Source organism: Ranitomeya imitator, chromosome 2 (genome assembly GCF_032444005.1).
Source record: "Ranitomeya imitator isolate aRanImi1 chromosome 2, aRanImi1.pri, whole genome shotgun sequence".
NCBI classification, from domain to species: domain Eukaryota; kingdom Metazoa; phylum Chordata; class Amphibia; order Anura; family Dendrobatidae; genus Ranitomeya; species Ranitomeya imitator.
In genome coordinates, this window is record NC_091283.1 from 498861643 (window position 1) to 498875038 (window position 13396).

General features: G+C 44.7%; 1 protein-coding gene across 3 annotated transcripts in view; it reads left to right on the forward strand.

The window, feature by feature from the left end:
- LOC138664657 (keratin, type I cytoskeletal 47 kDa-like) overlaps positions 1 to 13068 on the forward strand; it is a 64225-nt gene extending 51157 nt beyond the window's left edge. For 2 of the 3 annotated variants that reach the window (XM_069751551.1, XM_069751553.1), the window contains 8 exons: positions 9070 to 9198; positions 9386 to 9468; positions 9879 to 10035; positions 10220 to 10381; positions 10471 to 10596; positions 11337 to 11557; positions 12133 to 12167; positions 12857 to 13068. In XM_069751551.1, coding sequence (XP_069607652.1) covers positions 9070 to 9198; positions 9386 to 9468; positions 9879 to 10035; positions 10220 to 10381; positions 10471 to 10596; positions 11337 to 11557; positions 12133 to 12167; positions 12857 to 12999 — 1056 coding nt within the window. In that variant the 3' untranslated portion in view covers positions 13000 to 13068. Of the gene's footprint in view, positions 1 to 8384; positions 8773 to 9069; positions 9199 to 9385; positions 9469 to 9878; positions 10036 to 10219; positions 10382 to 10470; positions 10597 to 11336; positions 11558 to 12132; positions 12168 to 12856 lie in introns of those variants that run through there. The other variant, XM_069751550.1, reaches the window with a different exon arrangement.
- The last annotated feature ends 328 nt before the right edge of the window (positions 13069 to 13396 follow it).

A 13396-nucleotide genomic window follows, 5' to 3' on the forward strand; every position in this document is an offset into this window, starting at 1 on the left:
GAAGTCTCATGCACACATTACTTATTTTTTTCTTGCAGATTTGCAGCAGATTAAAATCTGCATAATCTCAATTATTGCAGCGTATTTCTCCAGTACTAATGGGGAAAAATACGTAACAAAAGCTTGGCAAAAATGTAGAAAATAATGTACACTGTGTGCAGAATTATTAGGCAAGTTGTATTTTGATCGCTTGATACTTTTTATACATGTTGTCCTACTCCAAGCTGTTCAGGTTTGAGAGCCAACTACCAATTAAGTAAATCAGGTGATGTGCATCTCTGTAATGAGGAGGGGTGTTGTCTAACACGTCAACACCCTATATAAGGTGTGCTTAATTATTAGGCAACTTCCTTTCCTTTGGCAAAATGGGTCAGAAGAGAGATTTGACGGGCTCTGAAAAGTCCAAAATTGTGAGATGTCTTGCAGAGGGATACAGCAGTCTTGAAATTGCCAAACTTTTGAAGTGTGATCACCGAACAATCAAGCGTTTCATGGCAAATAGCCAACAGGTCGCAAGAAGCGTGTTGGGCAAAAAAGGTGCAAAATAACTGCCCATCAATTGAGGAAAATCAAGCGTGAAGCTGCCAAGATGCCATTGCCACCAGTTTTGCCATATTTCAGAGCTGCAACGTTACTGGAGTAACAAAAAGCACAAGGTGTGCGATACTCAGGGATATGACCAAGGTAAGGAAGGCTGAAAAACGACCACCTTTGAACAAGAAACATAAGATAAAATGTCAAGACTGGGCCAAGAAATATCTTAAGACTGACTTTTCAAAGGTTTTATGGACTGATGAAATGAGAGTGACTCTTAGGCTGTGTGCACACGTTCAGGATTTTTCGCATTTTTTTCGCGTTTTTTTTGCTATAAAAACGCTTAAAAAACACATACATATGCATCCCATCATTTATAATGCATTCTGCAATTTTTGTGCATATGTTAATTTTGCGGATTTTTTGCGGATTTTCCATTATATTATTGCATTGGGAAAAAAACGCAAAAAAAGCGCAAAAAACGTGAGAAAAACGCAAAAAAAGGCATGCAGATTTCTTGCAGAAAATGTCCGGTTTTGTTCAGGAAATTTCCGCAAGAAATCCTGACGTGTGCACATAGCCTTAATGTGCCAGATGGATGGGCCAGATGTTGGATCAGTAAAGGGCAGAGAGCTCCACTCCGACTCAGAGGCTAGCAAGGTGGAGGTGGGGTACTGGTATGAGCTGGTATGATCAAAGATGAACTTGTGGGACCTTTTCGGGTTGAGAATGGAGTGAAGCTCAACTCCCAGCCCTACTGCCAGTTTCTGGAAGACAACTTCTTCAAGCAGTGGTACAGTCGGTATCGTTTAAGAAAAACATGATTTTCATGCAGGACAATGCTCCTTCACATGCCTCCAACTACTCCACAGCGTGGCTGGCCAGTAAAGGTCTCATAGAAACCCAACATGTTGGTTATACATGACTTATTTTTCATGAATCCATGCTGGTTGACATTTATTATATTATTCTCTGCAAAATATCTCTGCAGGTTATCTCTTATAATGCCCTCAAAAACTTTGCACACTACTGATGTCAGGCTTACCAGACCGTAGTTGCCTGGATCCACCTTCTTACCTTTTTTAAATTTCGGTACCACATCAGCCATCCTCTAATCCAGTAGCACCACCCCGTTACAAGAGAGTCTAAGATTATGAGTTACATTGGTCAATTACTGAGCTTAATTCCCTTAGTATCCATAGATGAATGCCATCTGTTCTGGGGGTTTGTCAATGTTTAATTTGCTCAGATGCAGTTGCAGCGCCCCAGGGTCCTGGACATTGCAGTAATGTCGTTCTTCCACCAGGGGGAGTGATGTTACGTCTGAAGGCAATAAAAGAGATCACCTTACCAGGCATCACAAACCACACAACACACTTCACACTCAAGGCCGCCAGGGGGAGCCATGCTTCTATCTATTAGGGCCCTCCTCACAATTAGGTAAAACTGGTAGTCTGGACAGGAAGTTAGAGAGAAGTAAGCTGGGCTTGACCCAGTGAGCTGCTATCTGAGCTCCTCTCAGGTAGTGGGTCCCTGACAGAGGTGGGATCCTGTAAGGGACCTAGATAGAAGGCCACGGAGCTGCTCCTGCCCCACTTGCGGCAGCATCCAAGGAGAGAGACATTGAAGGGAATTGCGTTGCTGAGAGTGAGAAATGAAGTCATAGCAAAAGGAGAGGAAACCAGAAGGAGTTCTGCCCTGTAAAAGCCTGCCTCTTTCAGAGGTGCAGAAGCCGGTAGCCGGAACACCGAGGGAGTCATCGTCTCCAAGCCTGGCTCCAGAGACCGGCAGGACAGCTAGTTCCATATTAGTTGCCCGACCCTACACCCAGGAGGCACGGTGGCAACTTGTGGGGGCTGGGGCGTGATAGTGTCCCTGTAAAAAGCCTCAGGCCATCAATTATATGGGTTTGTCCTATTGTTGCCATCAGGGGGACAGAGAGAAAGAGACGTAACATCTACAACAGTTGTGAGGACCTTACTGAGAAGCTCAGCAGGGAGGGACTACAACAATCAGGCGCTAGAGGAAGGCTACTGATTTCCACCTGGATAAGGGAACTCTAGATTTGCCTTCAGACCGGCCGGACTCTGCCTACCCTGTGATCTGGTGCTCTGGACTGAGGACGCTGAAGCCTTCAGTAAAAAGGTAAAGAGACTGCAACCTTGTGTCCTCGTTCTTCACTGCGCCTTTCACCATCCATCATCGACACACACTGGGAAGCCCTGGGGACATACTTCACCTGTGGGAAGGTATACCATCTAGCTGCCATAACATCACCCCAGCGGACCCCTAAGTAGCGTCGGTCACCCTGACCGAATACCACAGGTGGCGTCACGAACACTATCGCTTTAAAGACCTTTCCCCCATTTTATCAATGGATGCCCCTAGAGCCACGGACAGGGTCAGCCACTGTGACATCCCCTTGAGAACCGAAGGGCCCGACTCTGAGTACCCCACTGTCCTAACGGGGGCGCTCCACAGTCGTACTTCTTTTTGTGTTGAACTAGTTATATCAGGTGGTGAATTTTGATTTTTGCCTTGTTGATTGATCTCTGGAACAGTCAGTTCATTGGTGAACACGGATGAAAAGTGACTTTAATATCTCAGCCTTTTCTTTGTCCGCTATAATTATATTGTAATCTTTTAATACCATGTTTTTTTTTTCTTTTGGCATTGATGTATTGATAAAAATTTTGGAATTTTGGAATTTATTTTAATGTCGCTGGCGATTTGTTTCTCTGTAGATAACTTTGCTATCTTGATTTCTTTTTACATTTCTTATTTAGATCTTTATACTCCTGAAATGCTATTTCAGTATTCTCAACCTTCAAGATATTGAATGCCCTTTGTTTTTGTCTTATTATACTTTTTGTCTTATTTATTCACTAGATGATTGCCCGATTCTAACGCATCAGGTATTCTAGAATATGCATGTCCACGTAGTATATTGCCCAGCCACGTAGTATATTGCTCAACCACGTAGTATATTGCCCAGTCACATAGTATATTGCCCAGCCACGTGGTATATTGCCCAGCCACGTAGTATATTGCCCAGTCACGTAGTATATTGCCCAGCCACGTAGTATGTTGCCCAGCCACGTAGTATATTGCCCAGCCACGTAGTATATTGCCCAGTTACGTAGTATATTGCCCAGTGACGTAGTATACAGCACAGAACCACGTAGTATATTGCCCAGCCACGTAGTATATTGGCCAGTCACGTAGTATATTGCCCAGCTACGTATGTCACAGGTTAAAAAATAAAAAATAAACATATACTCACCTTCCGAGGGAGCCCTTGTAGTCATGTCGCCTGTGTGCGGTGCACTCGGCAGCTTCTGGTCCTAGGGTTGGTAGCGCAGGACCCGTGATGACGTCGCGGTCAAATGACCGTGACGTCATAGCAGGTCCTTCTTGCACAGGCGCGCAGGACCTGTGATGAGGTCGCGGTCACATGACCGTGATGTCATGGCAGGTCCTTGTTGCATACCATCCTTGCCACCGGAACCTGCCGCTTGCATGGAACGGTTACCAGAGCGTCGCAAGGAGCGGGAAAGGCGGCAAAAGGTGAGTATATAATGATTTTTTATTTTTTTATTATTTTTAACATTAGATCCTTTTACTATTGACGCTGCATAGGCAGCATCAATAGTAAAAACTTGGTCACACATGGTTAATAGCGGCGGTGACGGAGTGAGTTACCCGCGGCATAACGCGGTCCGTTACCACTGGCATTAACCCTGTGTGAGCGGTGACTGCGGGGAGTATGGAGCGGGTGTCGGGCACTGACTGCAGGGGAGTAGGGAGGGACTAATCGGACTGTGGCCGTCGTGATTGGTCTCGGCAGCCATGACAGGTAGCTGGCAAGACCAATCAGCGACTTGGATTCCATGACCGACAGAGGCCGCGACCAATGAATATCCGGGACAGACAGACAGACGGAAGTGACCCTTAGACAATTATATAGTAGATAATGGTTTCTTTTATTACTGGACATTTTATACCCAAGGGTATAAGTTTTCTACAACGGATTCTAGTAGTATTTCCTTAAACATGCCCCATTTATGGTCGGTATCCCCAGCAGGGCCGTATTTGCCACTAGGCACTTGAGGGCACGTGCCTAGGGCGGGGACAATGCGGGGGGGCGGCACCTGAGCAAGGTTTTTTTTTTTTTTAAAAGTCCTGGGTCACCTCCCGACCTACCGCCCCCCTCCCCTCGCCTCCCCCTCCCCCCGCCTGCCTGCCTGTCTCCCACCCTCCTTGAAGAAGATACTCACCCTGCTCCAGCGATGCCTGGTCTCAGCGTCTGTAGCGCGTCCTGAGTGCGCATATTCATGACCTTAATGAGCGGTACCATATGACCGCTCACTCAGGAAGAAGGTGCTGAGCTGGGAGTCGGGACAGAGCCAGAGGGATGTCGGCGCGGCCGCGCGGTGTCGGACAGGTGAGTATGAGGGACAGGGGGAAGAAAGAGGATGGGGAGCCCAGAGCAGAGCCATGGGAGAAGGAGCGGGGGGTGGAGAGATGAGCCATGCATACGGGGGATTATGAGCCATGCATACAAGAGGTGGGGGGGGGGAATTATGAGCCATGCATACAGGAGGGGGGGATATGAGCCATGCATACAGGGGGGGAATTATGAGCCATGCATACAGGGGGGAATTATGAGCCATGCATACAGGAGGGGGACGGTGGTGGAATATTAGCCATGCATACAGGAGGGGGACGGTGGAGGAATATGAGCCATGCATACAGGAGGTGGGGGGGGGGAATTATGAGCCATGCATACAAGAGGGGGGGGTGGAATATGAGCCATGCATACAGGAGGGGGGGATTATGAGCCATGCATACAGGAGGGGGGATATGAGCCATGCATACAGGAGGGGGGGAATATGAGCCATGCATACAGGAGGAGGGGGGGAATATGAGCCATGCATATGGGATGGGAGGGAGATGAGCCATGCATACAAGATGGGAGGGGGGCATTATAGAGTATTGAGCATCATGTGGGATCATTATACAGTATGGAGCATCATATGTGGCCATTATACAGTATATAGCATCATGTGTGGCCATTATACAGTATTGAGCATCATGTGTGGCCATTATAACGTATGGAGCATCATGTGTGGCCGTTATACAGTATGGAGCATCATGTGAGGCCATTATACAGTATTGAGCATCATGTGGGGCCATTATACAGTATTGAACATCATGTGGGGTCATTATACAGTATGGCGCATCATGTGTGGCCATTTTACAGTATGGAGCATCATGTGTGGCCATTATACAGTATAGAGCATTATGTGTGGCCATTATACAGTATGGAGCATCATGTGTGGCCATTATATAGTATGGAGCACTGTGTGGCTATATTTATTATTGTTTATAATTATTGTATATGAAACAGTGTGATCAGCAGTGCTAAATGGGTGTGGTTGGGATGTGGATATGGGTGTGACTAGTTGTGAAATGGGTGTGGTCAGAGGTGTGGCCTAAAATTTGCCGCGACGCACTATGTGCGCCGAAAACTTTATACCTCTTTCCCTTCTTCAAAAGTTGGGAGGTATGGTACCACATTTGCCAGTTCACGGCAAGTGCCACAAATCCCATAGGGAATGAATGAGTCCGAATGCAGTGTGGCTGTAAGTGATCCGTTACACGGCAGATGCAGAAAAACTGCCGGATCTGCTGCAAAAGGCGACTTTCACATCAGCGATTCTTGCCAAAGTCTGTGCCGATAGTGTCATACTCACCAATGGGGGAAGCAGCACTAAAAGTGCCTAGGGCCGCAGAAACTCTAAATACGGCCCTGATCCCCACTTACCATGAGATGGTCCCAGCCTACACGATTAAGATCTTCCCTTAATTTCTTGAAATCAACTTTCCCAAAGTTCAAGGTTTTTGCATTTCTCCTTTTTAATCTTTTATTGAATATTACATTGAAACTTACCATATTACAGTAACTGCTTCTCAAATGCTACGTGACCTGTAGATCAGAAATTATGGCGGATTGACACCGGTCGGTCTGGGACGTGAATATGAGTATTTTTTTATTTGGTACCCCACATTGGACTTATTCACAACGTGCCCATACAAATTAAATGAAAGTCAGCTGAACCTGACAATTTTTGCAGGAGACTGAAGAAGAGGGTAGATAAGGATCAGGTAGTTGGAATTTCAACCCTGATCCTTTTTGTTTTCAGCCCTCAGGTGAGCGCTCATGTGTCTAGGGGAGTTATCTGCTGATTTAGGGTAAGTGCACACGTTGCAGATTTGACTGCGGATCCGCAGCAGTTTTCCATGCGTCGTACAGTACCATGTAAACCTATGGAAAACCAAATCCGCTGTGCTCATGCTGCGGAAAACTCAGCGCAGAAACACAGCAGTTTATTTTCCGCAGCATGTCAGTTCTGTGTGCGGAATCCGCAGCATTTTATTCCATAATAGGAATCCGCAGGTGTAAAACCGCAGGTGAAATCCGCACAAAATCTGCACAAAACCTGCAGTAAACCTGCAGGGAATGCGCAGGTAAAACTCAAGTCAATTTACCTGCGGATTCTGCAGAATCCGCGTGGAAAAATCGGCAATGGAATCCGCAACGTGTGCACATACCCTTAAGGTTTCAGGTATCTAAGGCTAGGGTCACATTGCGTTAGGGCAGTCCGTTTAGCGCATAGTGCTACGGACTGCGCTAATGCAATGTCCCAAAAGGGATCGCGTTTGCCAATCCCGATCTGCGCTAGTGAGGAACGGACCGCGAACGCTGCAAGCAGCGTTCGCGGTCCGTCACTCAAATGACGGCACATCGCTAGCGCACGCCCAATGTGGGCGTGCACTAGCGATGCGTTCACCATTACAAACAATGGCGGCATTAACGGACTACGTTACACGGCGTTATGCCGCGGTGTAACGTAGTCCGTTAAACGGGTTCACATAACGCAATGTGACCCTAGCCTAATGTGTATCGAACCTACAAAAAGAAGAAAATGGCAAGGCGCTCCATAGTGCCGAAATCCTAATAAAGTGGAGGTGGTAGGGGCAGACAGGGCATATGGTAGCACGCTCACCTTGGAGGGATGTGCAAAGGCAAATATGGGATGTATCAGCTACAGCTTGTCCCAAGTGATGGTCTGGTGCAGGAACCACCAGGTATCAGATTAATAGTTTAAAAATTAAAATAAAAAAGGGGTGAGCTAAGCGCTGCTGAGTGTGACTGACAGGCCGCTAATATCCAGATAAGAATTTATTAAACGATTACAGGGCTACGCGTTTCAACATCCGACGGATGTCTTTCTCAGGCCAGGTCTAATATATGTTTCCACCTTAGTTTTTAAAGTAGTGGACACCCCCTTTAATATAGTGGTAAAATTGTCGCCATGTAGCCAAGAGCCACGTTGTCATGTGACACTGAAATCACAGCAACACATTGCAAAATTGGATGCAATGGTCTCCTATGGTGTCACAATGTGACCTGCGTCATGCTGCACCTGCGGCACAGAGGGACAAATGTCTCCAAATGTGTTGGATTTTCTGTCGCAGGACGACAGTTGCATTACAAATTGCGCTTCGGGTGGCGGGGGACTACAGTAACTGTGATAGAGGCCCATAAAATAAATTAATTAGTAACATTTTTACATACGGTAATTACAAAACAGTTATATAGCTCCAATCAGCCTTGACAGCTGCTGCAGAACCTCTTGTGACACAAGATTAATACAATGATTTTGAAATAAATCATTTTCTTTGGCAAATACGCTGAAGTTTTGAGGGCTTCAAATCTAGTTTTGCAGGAATTTCTGGGAATCTTGACATCACGTCACGCCCGTATAACTACAGGAATGCTCTTTTGTGTACATGTTGTCATGCAGGTCGTCTGTGCTGTTGAGAAGTCTCCCATCCCCCTCACTGGGTATATAAGTCAGGGTAGAGGGGCCAGTGATTCAGCTCATTTTCCTGCACATTCTCTACAAGTCCAGTATCTTAAAAAGAAAGAAAATGATGAGTTTCTCCAGCCATAATATCTCCCAGTCTGGCCGATTTAGTGGTGCTGGCATACAGAGGGCACGCAGTGTGGCGGGAGGTGCTGGTAGCATTAGGATGTCCTCTGCAAGTGCCACTATGGCTAGTATGGGGGGCCCAGTGTTTAGTGGGGGTCTAGATGCTGGTTCCTTTGGTAACAATAGCAAGGAGACCATGAACAACTTGAACGACCGTCTGGCTACATACCTGGAACGGGTAAGTACAACGGTGTACGGTGGGAGTCCATTCTGCTGATGTTGGGTGTGGCCTGCATATGAGGTGTCCATAATATATTATTATTATTTATTATTATAGCGCCATTTATTCCATGGCGCTTTACATGTGAAAAGGGGTCTACATAATAAAAACAAGTACAATAATCTTAAACAATCCAAGTCACGACTGGTACAGGAGGAGAGAGGACCCTGCCCGCGAGGGCTCACAATCTACAATTATTATCTATATATTTAGGATTACTGATTTTGCTCTCATTCTTATCTTTTTGTTTCTCAGGTTCGCTCTTTGGAACAAGTTAACAACGATCTGGAAGTTAAAATCCGTGAGTTCTATGAGAGAAAGTCTGCCATCAGCGCGTTTGACCCAAGTGGATTTTATGAGACCATTAGCAAATTACGGGCTCAGGTAATATTGCTTTTACCTATATAGTAATGTGTCTTCATAGATGTTGTTCTACCAAATGTTACTACTAGGCAGCACTATCATAGTATTATTTATTATGATTTCATTCTTTAGATTGCACTATATTTTTTTTACCACTTCTTAGATTTATTTAGGCTAATTTATCAATGTTTACCTCCTTTAATCCTAGATCCTAAATGCCACCACCGATAATGCCAGGCTGATTCTGCAGATTGATAATGCAAAACTGGCTGCTGATGACTTCAAAATTAAGTAAGAGACATTAAAGGGTTTCTTTACTTTCCTTCCCTCTCAATAGAGTACAACAGGAGGTGTAACCTGACTCCTCACTGTGCTGTCAGTCTCCCTTGTCTTGAGCTGCAGGAAGATGAGTTGGGTTTTTCAGAATGGATGGGGACTTCCAGATGCAGGTGGATGGAAAGAAGGGGCAAATAAGTCAACAAGGAAACTGATTTCTAAAATATATACGGTATATAGTTTTTAGATTTGCCTGTGCTATTGATTTATCAACAGTTGTTGAAGGTGTATTTCCCGTTTAACCACTAATATATGTATTTCTGTGATGCTTTTAGACCAGTAGACAAGGCGCATTATCACATATTGGGGCTGTTGTTTGATGAAGATGGACAATTCTTCTAATGTCTGCCCTTTTTGTCCTTCAGATTTGAGACAGAACTGGCCATTAGGGTTGGAGTAGATGGTGATATAACTGGACTACGTAAGGCCCTTGATGAGCTGACTATCAACCGATCTGATCTGGAGCTGGAGATTGAAAGCCTGAAAGAGGAGCTGATCTTCCTAAAGAGGAACCACGAGGAGGTATTACTATCTATGGTCAAATTCAGGATAGGTTTTCCATCAACCTTCCTTAAATTTTACTGTTAATATTTTATCAGCTTTTTTCTTGCGTGACATTTTCTTTTGGAGACATTCTGAGTAGAGTTACCTAAGCGCCTGAAAATAGTTGGTTGCACTTCTATATATATGACTTATTCTTTTATAGGAACTGTCTGTTCTTAAGGGACAGATTGGAGGAAAGGTCAATGTAGAATTAGACTCTGCTCCACCAGTTGACTTGTCCAAGATCCTTGCAGAAGTGAGAGAGCAGTATGAAGAGGTGGTGGAGAAGAACCGTCAGGAGGTGGAGACCTGGTACCGAACACAGGTAGGCTGATTTTCATTTAGATGAAATGTCAGAGGTCTCGAAGTAAACCTACCTCAGTCTCCCTGATTCCTGATACTTTTTTCCAACAGAGTGAAAACCTCAGGAAGGAAGTTGCCGTATGCAAACACAGTTTTGAGTCTTCTAAGACAGAGATCACGGAATCGAAACGTAGGTTCCAGAGCCTGGAGCTTGAGCTACAATCCCTGCTGAACATGGTGAGTCTGGAGGTCTCAATTCATACATTTATACATCCATATATGTACAACTGTCCATGAGGTTTCTGCCTGGGCAGTAGACCATTTAGTATTAAATTGCCATGTTAGATGATCCTAGTTATTCTAGAGGTTCTCTACTATGGACAATCCATACTTGTTAGAAGATTCAATGAAAACAAGCAGAACCAACCTTGTTTTTCTACTGCTCCCCCCAGCAATCAGTTGTACTCTGTAGGGCACCTAGATACGGGGTTTGATTTCCCTGCAGCGCCTCCACAGGAGAAATTTAGCATTACATATTATTCATTAAAATCAATGCACTTTCTGTTTAATACAAGGCAGCAGAGGTCCTTTAGAGACAGGGATGCTCTTTTGCCACTCTTTAGTCTGGCCAAGAAATGTGGTGTCTCAACAAGTGATGACATTCTATTTGCTACTTAATAGTGGGTTTTCTATACCAGTTACCCGTTTTAAAAGGTCTCATTTAGACAAATTACTTTGGTAGGTTTCCAGAAGCTAAAAGCCCCAACGATGTCTTAAATGACACTTGCTCCTTAAGAGCCTCCATTTTTTTGGCTGTGATTGTACAATGACAATCAACAGTCCAAAACCTGGAAGATAGGACACAGTACATGAGTCACAAACTTGTTACTAAAACTTTAAAGGGCTCAAACCCTTCCATTCAAGGCACTGGTGTTATGTTCTGGTTTTAATATTGCTTCTCTTTTTCTGTATTCCAGAAACGAGCTCTGGAGGGCACGCTTGCTGAGACAGAAGGTCGATATGGAGCAGAACTTGCCCAAATTCAGAATCTGATCTCCCAAATTGAACTTGACCTCCAGCAAGTGAGATCCGACTATGAGAATCATTCGGTGGAGTACACGAGACTGCTGAATATCAAAATAAGACTGGAGCAGGAAATTGCCACCTACAGGAGACTGTTAGAAGGGGAGGACATTAGGTAAGGGGTCAGGACAAGCACGGTGTATTTTTGTTATTAAAGGGAATCTGTCAGCAGGTTTTTGCTTTGTAATCTGACAGCAGCATGAGGTAGGGACAGAGACCCTTATTCCAGTGATGTATCACTTAGTATACTGGGTGCAGCAGTTACGATACAGTCACAGTTTTCTCTTCTGCAGATCCAGCAGAGCTCAGTTGTCGAGCTGTGCATAACCCCACACACACCACAGCTTTCTGTGTACATTGAATAGTGACAGAGATCTGATAATCAGTGCTGGGGGTGAGGTTGGACTAAGCTGCACGTGCCAAGCCGTCCTGTAGTGATTATCTCCTGCTGATAAAACGCTGGCTGTTTTCAAACAGCAACACAGAGCCCAGTAAGTGACACATCCCTGTAATCATGGTCTCTACTCCTACATTATGGTGATCTCGGATTTCATAACAAAAGCTGCTGACAGATTCCCTTTAAGTGCCTGAATCAATTGTTGAAATAATTCAAAAATGTTGTTTATAATTGTATATTACGACATGGCCACAAAAGAATCATTATTGATAGCTTTTTTTTTCTTTTTAAAGCATTTTAGGATCTTCACAGTTGGAAACACAGAAAAGTAAGTATTCACTGCCATCAAGTATGATGTGTATATCATATAGGAGATGATCAGGACAACCCTTGGAGATGTCCAAACAGGCCGTATGAATGTCATAGAGGGAGAGATCGCCTATGGTGGAGGTTGGCCCAACTAATCCAACATGGCTGTCTCTCTACTTCTATCCCCAGAGTGGTAATTTGGGCCACGTTCACACTATCAGTATTTGGTCAGTGTTTTACCTCAGTATGTTTCAGCCAAACCTAGTAGTGGAACAATCAGAGGAAAAGTATAATAGAAACATGTCACCACTTCTGTATTTATCATCCACTCTTGGTTTTGGCTTACAAATACTGAGGTAAAATACTGAACACATGAAGGTGGCCTTAAAGTGAATCCCTGCCATATTTGACTAGAAGTCAATGTAGTGATTGGAGCGACTCTACACACATGTAGTCAGCACGTGACTGCATACATGCAAATCGCATACTTACGGTCAAGTGACCGCCTGCTTTCACCTCCGGCATTGGAGAATCCTGACAGTGTGTGGTGCATATGCTGTTAGGATTCAAAAGTCTATAGACACGCAGACTGTAACATCCCAAACTTGGACAACCCCTTTAAATGAAAGGATGATGATCCTGCTGTCACCCTTTGGTAATTATCATCCTGGATCATCCCATTGTGACCCTAAATTTATCTTTCTTCAGGTGTCAAAATTATCAGCAAGGAACAAGCCAAAAGTTCCAGCACAACCACAATCAAGAAGGTGAGGACAGTTGTCGAGGAAATGGTAGATGGAAAAGTGGTGTCCTCAACTAGTTTGCAAGAGACGTCTGAGGTCAAAAACTAAAGGCTCCAAGGATGAGAGCTTCGGTCTACATTGTGGTGTATTCAATAAAGTCTCTGCTCTGCATCCCTGTCTATTCTCTGTGTGTTCTTTAATAGATTGTAGATTACTGGGTCACAAATAGTTACAGAGCGTGAAACATGTTCCTCCTCTTCCTCCTGACCATCTGTGTCAGACAGCTGCCACTCCATAGCTTTCCATGCAGGAATAATCTCCCAAGAATGTCTTCTGCCATGGCAGTAGCAGTGCATCTCATGACTATTCGGGGGCGTGATAATCCTGCCCCCTAGGAGTAAGAGAAGGGTCTGCGCTAGACATAATGCTGACTTCACACTCTGGATAGTGCACACCTAGGAAGATATTACTAAGAGTATACTTGACAAAATGGCCGCTCATGAAT